The 14,694-nt window shown below is 54.6% G+C and overlaps 1 protein-coding gene across 1 annotated transcript in view; it reads right to left on the reverse strand.

Moving 5' to 3' along the window:
* Positions 1–14,694, reverse strand: part of CDH22 (cadherin 22) — a 115,816-nt gene that overhangs the window by 49,584 nt on the left and 51,538 nt on the right. The window contains exon 3 of the mRNA XM_079127933.1: positions 6,573–6,867. Coding sequence (XP_078984059.1) covers positions 6,573–6,867 — 295 coding nt within the window. The remainder of the gene's footprint in view (positions 1–6,572; positions 6,868–14,694) is intronic.

A 14,694-nucleotide genomic window follows, 5' to 3' on the forward strand; every position in this document is an offset into this window, starting at 1 on the left:
TGGGAAAGCATCCTCTGCCAGTTTCTGTAAGTAAACATTGTGTTTATAATTTGCTCCCATTTATTTATCCATCATCTAGAGAGTCCTCACTATGTGCTAGCTCCTTGAAGGCAGTTTTATCACCTCACACCCAGGTGGGTAAATGGCCTGGCACAAGACGGAGCTCACGTTTGTTGACTGATTTGTCGATGGAAAAGACAAAGAGAGACATGCATCTCTGAAATGCTTGGCTAACTCCTCCCTGCTCAAACCACCTGAGCCAAGGGGCCATCTCCTGAAGGCTAGGGCTTCTGCTCCTCTCTGCCACCTCTCCCCACCGGAAACCTCCTGCCCCATTCCCCCCGACCTGGGTGGTGAAAGCCAGTGCCGTTGCTAAGCAAGGAGATATTGCACATATAGATCTTCCTGGACTTTAATTAAAAACATCTTTAGAAGTTGTCTCTGCAGAGGCCGGCGATTGATTCCTGGCTTGGGCCTGAGGGCTGCTGAGCCACACTCTCTCTGGCTGCAGATGGGACAATCAGAGGCTCCCAGCCTGCTGCTGCCCTTCCCAAATGAGACCCTTGGGGAACGCTCTGCCTCCCGCCTTCCTCCTTTCTCCTCTGCCACCCTCCAGCCTTGGATTTAGCAATCCACATGGTCTCCCACTTTTATTTTCCTTCCTCTCTCAAGCCTCAATTTCTTTAGCTGTAAAATGGGGATGTCAACAGAACTCAGGAGTCCATGAGAGGATCCAATGCCATTAGAGATTTTCAAGCTAGATGTCCCTGAGCAAGAAATGGTCATGCCTGCCCCCCCAGAGAAAGCCATGGATGCTAAGCCCAGTCACTCGGGTCCTGTTCGCGGGGTCTGGATCTCGAGTTGTGGCTCGGCTCTTACCGTGGAAATTCAGACTAGTCACTTTATCTCTCATTGCATTTATTTCCTCATTGGCAAAATGAGGACAGTAATACCTGCCCTGCTTATTCCCCAGGATTGTGAGGATAAAGGAAAATAGCTCCGTGAAAGCAGTGTTGGCTGATAGCTATTATTTAGTGAATGTCCCAAGAAGTGCGGGCTGTACTACAAAACAGGCATTTTCCATCCATTAAAGATGCTGCTCACAGAAGAATTGGAAAACACGGGATGTGGTTGTGGTGGGGCCCTGTCCATGTCCAGTCTGTGATACAGCAGCGCCTATTCTGTGGCATATCAGCCACCACCTTCTCCACCCTTTGCTTGCAGCAGACATCACTAATCCATTGCGGTATTCTTTTCTGCTGGGCCCAAGATCTTTGATTCCCCAACACAGCCCTAGTCACTACCAATTGATCAAAGTTGGTGCAGGAGATGAAATTGATCTGCTACCTGTCTGAGGTCAGGCCCCTCCTAACTAGCAAAGTGCTGTGTACACAGGAGGCACTAATAAGTGTCTACTGCATTAAAACTACTTATTTTTCTATCCTCTGTGGGTCTAAATACAAAGTGGGTGCTAATAAATGTTGGCTAAGTTGGGTGACTCATCTTTGCAAGCCCTACAAAGCCAAGGACACATGAGCCCTTGTAATATAATAGGTGCTGAGAAATATTTGTGGATTTAATTATATGGCTCCTCTTTACCTCCCTTGCAGTGTCCAGAAAAAAGCAGTGGTTAAAACATGCATCTTGAACTGAATTTCTCATTTCTGAACTCTCACTAGTACCAAGTACAGTGCCTTGTACACAGTAAGTAGGTGGAGTTGAACTGGGTATGAGAACCCTGAAATTCTTCCTGTCTATCACTTAGATTGTGACACCCTAGGAAAGGTGTCCAGGACCCTAAGTGAAAGATTATCTGTCCAGTTCTTCTTTATTAAAACTCGCTCCCTTATCAATTTCATCCAGCCTTGAGCCTTAAGCTCCCCGTCCCTGCTGATAACTTCCTGTTGCATCTCTAGCCCATCTCTCTGCCGATGCTCGGACTCCTAGATCCATCTGTCCCCTGGACATCTCCACCTGGACTTCCAGTGGATGTCTCAATCTGAACATGTCCAAGGATGGATGGATTCTTAATTTATCTGGCAAACTTGCCCTTCCCAGAGCACTGACTCTGTCTCAGACACAGTAGCTCCATCCATCCAGCTGCTCCGGTCAAATCCTTCAGCGCCACCCTGTCTCTGTCGCCCACAGACCCTGTCAGCTCCACCTTCACACAGGAGTCCCACCTCTTCTCATCACCTACGGGATCCCTGCCACTGTCACCTCTCGCCTGCTTGACAGCAGCCTCCTCCTCCCTCGCCCTTCTTCCCACCTTACCCCCTACAGTCTATTTTCAACATGACGGCCGAGTCATTCTTTTAAAAAATAAGTTGAATCGTGCCCCACTCCCACTCCCCACATCGTTCAGAGTACAACCGAAAGCCCTCCACTGCGTCTTGGTCTTATGTGATCCACTTCCCTGGTCCTTCTTCAGAGGTACCTGGACATTCTCAGCCACACTGATGTCCTTGCTATTCCTTGGATATGACCAACACACGGTCCTCAGGGCCTTTGCACTTTCTGTTCCCTGTGCCTTGAACATTCTTCTAGCTTAGTGGTTCTCCGAGTGTGGTCTTCAAAGCAGCAGCATCGTTAACACTTGGCATTGGTTAGCACTTTGACAGACTCTGGCCTACTGAATCAGCAGAGACCCTGGAGTGGCAGGTGCTGGGGGCACAGCTCAGTGTTAGAGCCCTTACCTAGCATGCACTGAGTTCCATCCCCAGCACCACAAAGATAAATAAATAAATCCTGGGGGGAGAGGGGCAGCAAGCTATGCTTAATGAGTTCTCCAGTACTCTGGGTGCACAGTAGGGTTTGAAAACCAGTTTCACAGAGCATTTTGGTTCTCTTCCTTGCGTCCATGATTGAATGTCTGTTTAGATTGTCCCTGACCCCTCTACCTAAAACAGCACTCCCCCAAATCCCTGCCCGCCCCCTTACTCTGCAGGGAGCTCACCACACTGGTCACTTGTCCATTTCTTTCCTGTCTCTGCTCTAGTATGTAGACTGCAGAGTCCCCAGAGCCTGAAGTGCCTGGCACATAGTAGACACTCAATAAATACCTGTGAATGATATTGCATGAACCCCTTTAATGATCAGGAGGGTAGCTGGTGCCCAGAGGAGGACAGGGAGCAGCCCGAGGTCATGTGAGTGGCCAGGCCCTCCACTGGCAGCTCAGGATTGCCCCGCTGCATTAGGCCAGCATGGCGGGTGCCCCTCCTCAGAAGCGTGGCTCATCGGCCCGACACTTCCCTTCCCTTTTAAGCTCTGAGTGGTTTAATTTGCGAGCACTGCTGCCTTTCATGTCCCAAGCAGCGTCCCCGCTCCCTCTGATCTCCGAAGCCGCCCAACCCTGCTGCCGCTTGTCGACCCGCCCCGCGCAGCCCGGATCAGGAGGCTCAGTAATTGTGACTGATTTTCAAAGCTGCCTGGAGTCTCCGCAAGCACCCCAGTGTCGGATTTGCTTCTCCTTCAAAAAGTTGCTCAAATGAAACAAACTAATTTAATTTCTGCCTCCTCCTTCTTGCCCCTGGGTTCCCCAGCTTGTCCAGGTTGAGTCACCCTGCCATGGGAAGCAGTGAGCGGGGGCATGGAGACATGGCAGGGCTGGGGCGTAGGCCAGGGCCCAAGAATAGGGCTCAGCTCTGCCTCCCACTCTCTGTGTGACCTTGGACGAGTCATTGCCTGTCTCCTGGACTTGGTTTTCCCTCAGGTGACACCAGGGCTTTGCCACTCCCATGTCTGGGAGCCAAGCCCAGCACCTGGCTCTGTCAGACTTGCTAAGGGTCCATGGCTACAGCTCTCCTCTCTGGGCCTTGGCGTTCCCATCTGTTCAGTGGGGATGCTAACGTCAATCCTGCCCCCTCCGGAGTTGCAGAGAGTGAAGTGGTGGTGGAAAGCCCTGCGGAGGAGCAGAGGGAGCTGTCTAAAGTGCAGGTGTGACCAGGACACTTCTGTCCAAGTCCCTCAGACATGCCCTGGTGTCCTTCTCCAGTGTCCCCTCTTGCTGCCTTCCTGGACTTGTCCATGTGCAGACATGCAGGTCAGTCCTGGGCAAAGGCAGACGGGACCATGTCTTTTCAGGTCAGAGTTTCAGTTGGGGGTGGGTATGGGGTCCTAGAAAGTCAGGGCTTGAGCTGCCTCTGGCTCTCCGTGTGACCTTGGGTGGGTCTCCATCTCTCTGAGTCCCAGTTTCCCTACTGACAAAATTAACTTCTAAGTTCTTACAGGCTCTAAAACTCAGTGTATCTTTGCCACCAATGGCTTCCAGATTCACCTCCCCAGCCCAGACCTCTCCACCAAACCTGGTTACTCAACTGCCTTTCTAAACATCTCCACCCGGCTGCCCCGTGAGCGCTTGGAACTCAGCGAGTCTGAAACCAGCTCCTGCTCCCCGCGCCCCTGCTCCTCCGATCTCCCTAAATGGAAATTCCAGCCACTGAGTCGCTCGGTCAAAATCCCAACAGCCGTCCTTTCTTTTCTTTCTCACCCGCCACGTCCAATCAACCAGCCAACGCTTTCAGCTGTACTTTCTAGAGATCCACGAGTCGACCTCATTTCAGCACCGTCACCGCCACCATCTTGTTCCGAGTCACCACCAGGTCCTCGCTAGGTCATTGCAATATCCCCCTCCAGGGGCCACTGGCTCCTGCCCTTGCTGCCTCTGCTTCAAGGAACAGCCACGAGTTCCAGTTAAACTCAGTCAGATCCTGTCATTCTTCTGAGTGAAACCCTCCGCTGACTTCCCAGCCTGCTCAGCATGAAAGACGAAGTCCTGGCCATGATCTCCCTGGCTGTGTGCCACCCTCCTTGGGGGAATTGAAGCCCAGAGCCTTTGCTCCTGCTGTTCCCCGGGGCCCATTCCCTCACCCCCTGCGCTGCTCCAATGTCACCTCCTGAGAGACCTCACTGGACCAATGATTCGTGTGCTCATTCTTGTCTCCTTCCTTAGCAGGAGGTACTCCTCGCGAGTACTTCACTGCTCCGTCCCCAGTGCCTAGCACACAGTAGGCACTCAACAAATATCTGCTAAATGAATGCATGAGGGGACACCTCCAGTAGACCTATGGCATGTCACGTGCACGCGCTGGCCTGAAACTACCCCTCAGCTGGCCATGCACGTGCATATCTGCACACAGGCGTGGAGGGGATGCACGTGGACACCAGGCACACGTGTCCCGTGTGGGTGCACAGCCCACTCACACCCTTGCTGTTCCCTGTCCTCACCATCCTCTGACCAGAGGAAGGCGCACATCCTTAGCCCAGAGATTATGGTCTCTCTCCAGAACCCAATGCCCCTGACCTCTGGGAGGGGCAGAGACAGTGCGGAGCCCGCAGCTGCCGGGAGCCAGCAGTGGAATGTGGTCTAGGACCCAGGGGCTGCTCCCTTCTAGCTGGCTCTCAGATGACTAACACGGTGGGGAAGGGGTGTGACAGGTGCTGGCTTGTGCCCTCACCCCATGACTCCAGTCCTACCCCAGCCTCAGGAACCCTGGGCTCTGCAGGGCCTTGATGGTCAGACAAGAGTAGGGACCCCACAGTGTCCTCCAAACATCAGTCTCAGTGTCCTGTTCAGTGAGGGTGTTTCTGAGCCTGGTTGTGCCTGATGTCTTCTTGCAGATATGTGTTTCGGTGTTGGCTTCCTGCTCGATGCACTAGACTGTGTGCAGCGTCCCAGGTGCTTGCAGCCACCCCCAGGGACATGTGACTGAGTCTGTGTCGGGACCTCAGTGTCTCTGTGTGGGCCTGGGCCCCCAGTGGGTGGTGTGTTGTCCAGCTGGACCTTCTGGGGGCGGTAAGCAAAGCCATCTGGGTGTTGCTCACTGGCTGTGCCCAGATGGAACTGGACACCTGGACAGAGCCACACCCATGACCTCTGCCACATCCACTCACTCAGCTCCCACATAGACATGGACCTGCGTGTGGACACAGTGATGGGCACTCCAGCATGACAGTGTTGCCTGGGGCTTCTGCCTGTGTCGTGTAGGCAGCCGAGTCTGCACAGAGGTGCTCTCTGCGTGAGGGCACTTTCCCCTGCAGTGGGGGAACGTGGCTATGTCCAGGTGTGAGGTGGTGTCTGGGTCCTGTTGGGACTGTGATGTGCTGCGGCCGTTGCTGGTTGCAGGTGTTCCTGTGTGGTCGTGCCTGGAGACAGGATGGCATCCGTGCCGGTTGTGGCAAAGGGCGTGCTGTGTCTGGGTGCTGCTGAACCTTCGTGAAGTGTTGTGCCCAGGGCTACAGCATGTGTGTGGCCGTGTCTGGTGCTGCCTGGGTGGGGGGCAGGCTGAGTGGGGTGCACAGCTGACCTTGTACATGGGGCTGGCTTGAGTGTGCAGTAGTGTCCGGGTGCGCAGCTGCGTCTGTGCATGGGACTGCGTGTCAGCGTGTGCGTGTCTGAGTGTGTCACTGAGTTCATGTGTAGGCTGTGGGCATGGGTGTGGCTTTGTCCCGGTGTGCCACCGTGACTGTGGCCTGTGGGCACCTGCCCCTCCCCCAGGCTTCACGCGGGGTCTGGCAGCACCCCCTGGGGGCACGCCGCCCTGCCCGCCCAGGGCCCAGCACCAGCCGCGCACCTGTGGGCGACAGCTCCGCCACGCTGCCGATGTAAGGGCCGTGCAGGAAGCGGGGCTCGCTGTCGTTGATATCCTGCACCTTGATGATGAACTCCGACTCGGGCTCCAGCAGGCGGTTGGTGGCCCGATCCCGAGCCTGGGCCCGCAGCGTGTAGAAGGTCTTCTGCTCCCGGTCCAGACGCTCCGTGGCGTGGATGTCGCCTGTCAGCTCGTCGATCAGGAAGATGGTACCTGCACCCTCGCCCGAGATGGTGTACTTGATGGCACCGTCACCCTCATCGGAGTCCGAGTGGATCTGGGGAGGAAGGAGGAGGGCAGAGTGGAGGCGGGGGAGGAAGCCCCTCTCTGTGGCCCTCCCCAAGCCCCTGGGGGCCCGTTCCTGCACAGGAGTCTCCTTCAACGCACCTGCACCTTTACGATGGCTGGGGCCCAGAAGCCGTGGTGGCACTGACCTGAGGCAGCCTCTGGCCTGGAGCGTTTCAGCAGCCCTCCGAGGCTCAGCCTGCTCCAGTCCTGACCTGCAATCCACCGTCCTCCGGGCTGGGGAGCCCTCAGCCTCAGGGGCCATCTGAACACGACCTTCCACGGCTCCCTACTCCTATATGAAGTGCAGAGATGCTTCCCTGCAGCTTGGAGAGCCTCGGGCTCCAACCTTGAGCCCTCAGCCTTATTTCTCTGCCTACAGAAAATCCACTGGCCCTGCAAGGCTCAGCTGCAACGCCACACTTCTAGAAAGCTTTTCTGAACCACCCCTCCATTCCCCTCCAAGATCTCTCTACAAAGTCATCATTATCATGATCAATCTCCTAAGATCAAGGAAGCCAGGGCTTCTCAACGCCTAACATGCAGGCTGATCACCTGGGCATCTTGTTAAGATGCAGCTTTGGACTCAGTAGTTCAGGCAGAGCCTCTAGGTTTGCATTTCTAACGTGCTGCCAAGCTGCTGGTCCATGACCTCACTCTGAGTTATGGACCCATCTCCCCCAAGGCTGGAGGCTAGGTGGCATCATACACATCTCAGTATAAGGAGCAGCAGTCTCAGGACTTGGCACATGGTGGGGACAGGAGCGAAGGGAGAGGGGATGCAACTGCAGGGGCAGCTGCTGCACACTGGGCAGTGGGCCATGAGGCACATGCCCTCATCTCGGTCAGGACTCAGAGAAGAAACTCTACTAGAGTTCTACAGATTATCGTTTTCCCACTGAGGATCAGAGAAGTGGGATAATATGCTTCAGCTTAGACCTCCAAGGAGCAGGCTGACTCTGGAGCCTGAGCTCTTCCGCTCCACCTAAAGCCTCTGCAGAGGAGCCACAGGAAGCAAGAGGTGTACAACCTGGCCACCCATGCCTTGGCTCCAGCGTCATGGCCCTGTGTCCTCCTACAAGTCACTGCTGTTCCCTGGGACTATTCCTTCATCTGTTACACCAGCAATCACAGCAGCAGGTCATCCTAGAGGAGCTGAGGAGTTCACTGAGTTGAGAGTCCCTCAGGTCCATTGCAGCTGCCCAGCACCAGCGATATGCACGATATTTAAGAGCCAACATGGTGGGGGCCCTGCCGGTAGGGTGGCCCTGCTGGTAGGGTGGCGCTGCAGCAGGGCCCTGCAGCAGAAGCTCTGTGGTGGCTAGATCATGGGGAGGCCTGAGGGGCTGAGAGCAGGGGTGTGGAGGAGGTGGGCTACCAGCTGTGGGTGTGGAGGTTTGCACTATTGTAACAACTGGTACCACTAGACCTGTTTGTGCCCGCTGCAAATCAGCCCTGCCTGAGACATAGTAAGTGTCCAATAAATGGTAGCTAGCGTTACTATGTTATTATTACTGAACGATCTCTCTCTGTAACTGGGATTTCATCCTGCTAGGCTCCAGAGCTCAGGCTGTTCTCCAGGCATGGCGATCTCTTGGGGGAGGAACCAGCAAGAAGTCCGTTTTCTTGCAAACAGAAACACCCAAGACTTTTCCCTCCAGCGCCCAAATCTCTGAGGCAGCCCTGAGCAGAGGAAAATCCATCTTGATGAAGCCGGTGACTTTGGGCAGGTCCTCGCTCCTTCTAAGCTTCCATGAAGAGGGGATATGAACGAGACAATCCCTAAAGCCCCTTTCAGGCTGGGCTGCCAGGGACCCCAGCCCCCTCAGCAGGAAAACAGGTGCCAATGAATTCGTCAGGTCACGAAGAGGGAGGAAAGCCCACCCCCGCCAGGCGGGAGGAGCCGGGGTGTAAATTCTGCTGGTAGAACTTTGTGTCTGAAAGGTGGATTATAGAAGTGCCATTTGGAAGATTGAATGGCCCATAAACATTTTCATATTTCATTAGCCGATTAATGGGCATCTCTCTCTTTTTGGCGAGTCTGCTGATTCTCAGCAGAAATTGCGGGGAGTAAATGGAGGCGTCTGGTGGAACCTTTCCGGGTCCCCATCCTGTTATAGATTGCCCCAATTAATGCCCGTCCTGGGCTCCACCGAGAAGCCTTCTTCCTGTCCAGTTACTGTTAATAGATTTCTCATAAGTGGCTGGATTGTAAAAACCTCATAACTCAGTTTAATGCCCCCAATAAAATTATCTCAGGACGTAGGCCCTGAATCATTGGCACTGCCCGGGATGAGTCCTGTCTCTCCTGTTTGCTGTTTATGCTCTTCCTGCACCTTTGCCCTGGGGAGATGTGGTGGTGGAAGGTGGATTATTTTTTCCCTCTTGGGGTGCCTTCCCCCGCCTCCCCCATCCCCTGCTTATTGAATCAGCAAACACTTCTGGGCACCAAGGTGGCATCGCTGCCACGTGGGGAACGTGTGGGAGCTATGATCTCACTGGGCTTCATCGTGACCTAGGACACGGTACCATTCCCATTGCTCAGACGAGGAAACTAAGACGCAGAGGGAAGGTCTGTTTCCCACGTAGCTCAGGGTGGGAAGCCACGCTCCCAGCTCTGCTGCTCACGAATGTTGTGGCTGTGGACTTGTTCCTTGTACCTCTCTGAGCTGTTTTCCCACCTCAGAAATCAGACTGAGCACAGGTGTGGTGAGGTTTGAGTGAGAGCCAGTTTGCAATGACCCCAGCCCTTGGCAAGTGGTCTCCCTTCCTGCCTCCCCTAGCCCTTGACATTTTAACTCGGGCCTTGGAGAGGAATCACTGATCAGGGAGAGCGGGGAGGAGGGAGCGGAACCAGCGGTGACGTCATTGAGGTTCTTCTGTGAAGTATGACACGGAGCACACGCTGGGGCCCGGCCACTGCTCTCTGGGGACTGCAGAGCCAGACAGGGCCAACGGGCATGGGGGCAGGAGCTAAGAAGTTGCAGTTGCAGGGTCCTGGCTCTGGAGCAGAAAGGGAACATCTGACTCCGCCCTAGACCCTCCGCTGGGGGTAGAAGATGGTGCTCTCATTCACTGAGTCCGTTGTGAGCCAGACCTGTTGCAGGCTGTCTGCAAAAACTGAACTTGACTTTGGGTAGTGTGAAAATGCATCCCCATATTCCAGGTGAGGAGTCTGAGGCAGGCCTGGGTCTAACGACTCCAAGGTGCAGGTCAGCCTCTCTGCAGCCTCGGGGAATCCGGTGAGCCGCTTATAGGTCTCCACCAGAGGACGCGGGAGGGAGGGGAAGGAGTGGGCTGCAGGCGGTCACTGGGCTGAAGGCTGGGCAGTGGCCAGGCTTGAGACCAGTCTCTGACCTTGCACCCAGCAGGCCTGGTTCATCAGTGGCCTCCTCTCCCTGAGCCTCCATTCCATCATTTGGTAAAGGACCTCAAACCACAAATCAGGAAAGATCGTGGGCTTTGGAGTCCGGAGCCGCTGTGTGCTGGCTTTCGCTTTGCCACTTTGGCCCTGTGGTAGTGGCTGCCCTTCTCTGAACCTTGGTTTCTCACACGTGAATAGGACTGGTATGGCTTCCCCGTTGATTCTAAGATTCATAAATAATATATGCAGCTTCTGGCACATAGTAGGTGCTCAGTGCAGATCAGACCCCCTCCGGCCCCTCCTGGCCTCAGGAGGTATCAGAGCCTCCCACTTTCTCCTCCCCTCTCGGGACTCTGGCTCAGATCCTGGCTCTCTGGGGCTCGGGGCTCTCCGCTGACACCTCCTTGTCATTCAGACGCCACCGTCTCCTACTGGGGCAGCCCTCACGGGTGCCCTGCCTCTGGCTGAAGAGGCCTCACGCTCTGCTGCTCCTGTGCGCACCTTTCTGTCCCACACTCCCCTGGGACATCTCACTGTGCACAGTTGTCCCCAGCTGTCATGGGCTTAGGGCCTGGGCTGACTTCCATTCCCCTCCATCTGAGCTCCCCATGCCAGGCACATACTAGGTACCCTGGCAATGCCTGTGGAGAAAACCCAGGGCGCATGGGAGGGGTGAGCGTGTGATTGTAAGCTCCTTGACAGCAGAGCACATGGCTGTTCCCATGTCCCAGCACAGGGACCACAGCAAACCATGGAACAAATGAATAATGACGTACACAACTGATTTCTGGAGGACCCAGTCCCTCTGTTCAGTCCCAGGCACACATGTTCTAGATTAGGAAGGACAGGTACTGGCACCTGTAATGACCCAGGCCCAGTTCCAAACCCTTTACCGTTGTCCCAAGGATGTCTCATAATGATTCTGTGAGTCAGAGACTATTCTCTCCCCATTATACAGATAGGTAAACCGAGGCCCAGAGAGGGTCCAAATCTTACCTAAAGTCACACAGCTTTTGTTAAAGGCAGCCCGAGGCCATCTGGCACTGCACCCAGGGTTCTCAATAGTGCATGAAGTAAGGCCAGGGGAGAAATCCCCCCAGGGCCAGCCTTCCCTCATAAACAACATGGAAAACACTAGAGTGATGGTTTCTTATCCCAGGGGGGCTGAAAAATGGGATTTACGAGGCCATTAATTACTTCCTCCTAATTAAATCAAAATTAAATGCGAGCAGAGGTACGTTTTCCTTATTAAAGACAATTAAACGGACAGTGCAGCTACGCAAATAAAACGAGTCCAGGATTTAAACGGAAAGCAAATCAAATAAAAAGCCTCCCCGGAACGCGAGGGGTCTGCTCACACCGGCGCTCCTCGTAAACCAGGAGTTCATCAATTTTCTTTAAATATTAGCAACTTAATTAAATCTGCTCTCCTCCCCACTTTAATCCTGCCGTATATCTAAAATAGATCTCACCGCCCACAGGAGTTGGTCATAAGTGCTGACCCCATAATTCTATCTTTTTTAAAAAATTAAAAATCCTACAAAATCCACATCCAGCTGACAGAAGCCTCTGGGGAAATTACAGTTTGGAAAAGGGATTAGTCAAAGTACCCAGATTTTATGGAAATGCTGCGAGGTTGCTCGGGGGCGGCTGTTGTGAGCAGGTGAGGGGGGTGGGCCAGGGCGAGCCAATGGGGCAGGACTTGGGAGTGTGCTGTTTGCGCGGCCTTGGTGACAACCACAACCGCGCGGGGCCCAGCGGTTCCTGTGGGTGCCGACAGGAGCCGGCGGTGAGTGATGGAGGAGGCGTCTGTAAAATAGGTTACCAGGGGCCAGTTCGCTCCGCCTGGTGCTGTTGCTAAGCTACCTTTGGAATTCGACAAGGACGGATGCTCAGAGCGGCTCCCTGGGGTGGGGGGACCAGGCAGCAGTGAATTCACTGAAACCATGGAGAAGACCCTTCTCCCTGAAGAGCATGAGTGTGCGTGTGTGCGCACCCATGTGCACACACAAGCACGTGTGCGCACACAAGCTCGGCCGAAAGGGGCCAGGTGGTTTTAAAAGCCCCAGCTCACACTCCTGGGATGGGGGTGGGCTAAGGAGCACCTCCCGCAATTAGTGGTGAGAAGCCGGGATGCCGAGTTGCCAGGAAGGTTTCTGGGACTTGGGGCAGGGGTTCCGGGGATCCATACATGGTGCTGGAAATACCGGGTGAGACTTAGAAGAATGAAAACCAACACAGGCAGGCCAGGAGCCCGGGGCTCTCCGGGTTTGTGATCTGCCAGCGCCCTGTGAGGAGGGTTCGGTAATAGGCTCACTCAACGGAAAAGGAGCTGAGGCTCAGAGAGGCTGAACCATGTGGCCAGAGAGGGAGATCAGGAGCAGCAGAGCTGGGGCTTGAGCCCCCGGCCACACACAAGGCTGCTCACCTCAGAAGAAGGTGCACCCTGGGCACAGGCACGGTGCTTTTTCTGGAGGGGGCCTTGAGCGTGGAGCGGGGCTCCAGGGGAAGGTGGAGGAGGAGGAAGAGGAGGAGGTGCCCCAACAGCAGTGGGGACACCAGAGGTTGTGGTGAGAAAAGGCAAGGCCCCGGCGCCGCACAGTGCTTGGCTTCCAGCACTGTGGACCAGGAATGGAGCCCGGAGACAGGGTCAGGACACCTGGTTTATGGGTCGATTCTGCCGCCATGTTGCTGCATGGCCTAGCCCTGAGGGTCTCCACCCCTGGGCCTTGGTTTTCCCCTCTTGCAATGGAAGAACTTACTAGGACCCTCAACAGACTGTAATTGAAGGAGAGGGCGTGGGGCTCGTTCATCTGCGAGGCTAAAGGCCAGGCGGGTGCAGATGAGAGCATCGGCAGCCGGTTTTTTCACTTTTTCAGGAGTTGGGGGGGGGGGCACTTTGCAGAGACGACCACCTCCTCTGACATTTAGGCAGGCATGTTAGGGTCCTTCCCAGTCTCTCTGGGGTCTCCCTGGACTGCGGGCCTTTGACCAGGCCTGGAGGTCTCAGCCAGGTCTGGACAGTAGGGCTGAGGCTGGCTTCTTCTCACCAGGACGTGGAAACCCCAGCTCACACAGCTGCAAATGCTGGCTAGGCCACTTGCCTGCTCTGTGACTCTGCCTTCTCTGCCCTCTCTGCCCTCGGTTTCCTTGCCTACCAAGAGAACCATGATTTCCACCTTGCGGTTTTAAGGATTCAGTACTTTGTAGGGGAATATTAAGAAAAATAATCACGAACAAGCCGTGGGCTCAACGCTCCGAGTGCCCAGTTTCTTGTTTAATTCTCAACAAGCTTAGAAGGTGGGCTCTTGGACCCCCACGTCCACAGAGGAAGAGACAGAGTCTCAGGCGCCTCCAAAGCCTGTGATCTGAGTCGCTCGCTTGGCTCCTCGTGGGCATAGGCCCCTCCCTCCCCATCCCAAGACTGCTGTCCCGGTTCTGGGGGGGAGTAGGCAGTCCTGGGCTCTGTCCCTCGGTTGCTGGGTGATCTTGAGCAGCAGGCTGTGGACCTGCTGGAGCTGTCCGCTCTACTGCAAGGATCAACTTCAGTCACATGTAAGGAGAGGAAAGAAGCCGAGGACCAGAAACAACTGTGTCTAGCCCCAGAGAAGAGCTGGGTTTCTGGAGGCCAACCTGATGGCTCACTCCTAGACTTTCCTCCTGTCCTTGCCAAGACCTTGATTCCTGAGCCTCAGAACAGATCCATCTAGATACTCTGAGACCTGTCTGCATGCAGGAAACACTGGAGTTTTGTTCCCACTGCCGACCCCAACTTCCCGGAAAGCCAGCTGGTTTGCATAAAAGCCAGAGAACTGTCCCTGGGCACCACCTGCTTCCTTTCTGTAGCCACAGCCACCTTTCACTTCAACACCTCCACTGTGGACTCATCTCTGAATAAGCCAGGCTTCTTCAGGACTCCAAGTCTTTAACCAGGCTCTACCCTCTTCCCCCTCAGCCTGAGGGACTCCGACTCATACAACAAAACCCAGTTCAGGTGTTTTCTCCTCCATGACGCCAGTCAACAGAGACCATTTAATGAGTGCCTACTCAGTGCCAGGTGCTCTACCCTCTTCCCCATCAGCCTGAGTAACTCCTACTCATACAACAAAACCCAGCCAATGGAAATGATTTGATGAGTGCCTACTTAGTGCCAGGTGCTGACTTGTGAGACTTTTTATCCACCCGCGTGTCTCTGTCATTTTGGGGAGGCAGAGGTTAGATCTTACTCACTTCTGCCTCCCCAGCATCATACCTGGGTCCCATGAGGACTGAATGGATGAATGAAAGTCCTTCTCAGTTCCTTTTATTTCTAGGGCACAGATCTTCAATGAGACCTGCAAGCACACCTGGGGAGTGAGAAGGTAGCTTCCATCCGTTCATTCATTTAATAGAGAGTTGGTGAGCTAATGCCTGTGCACTGGGGATCTAAAGGTGAGCAAAACAAACATGGCTTGA

The sequence above is a fragment of the Sciurus vulgaris genome (genome assembly GCF_902686455.1).
Source record: "Sciurus vulgaris genome assembly, chromosome: 2".
Taxonomy (NCBI): Eukaryota; Metazoa; Chordata; class Mammalia; order Rodentia; family Sciuridae; genus Sciurus; species Sciurus vulgaris.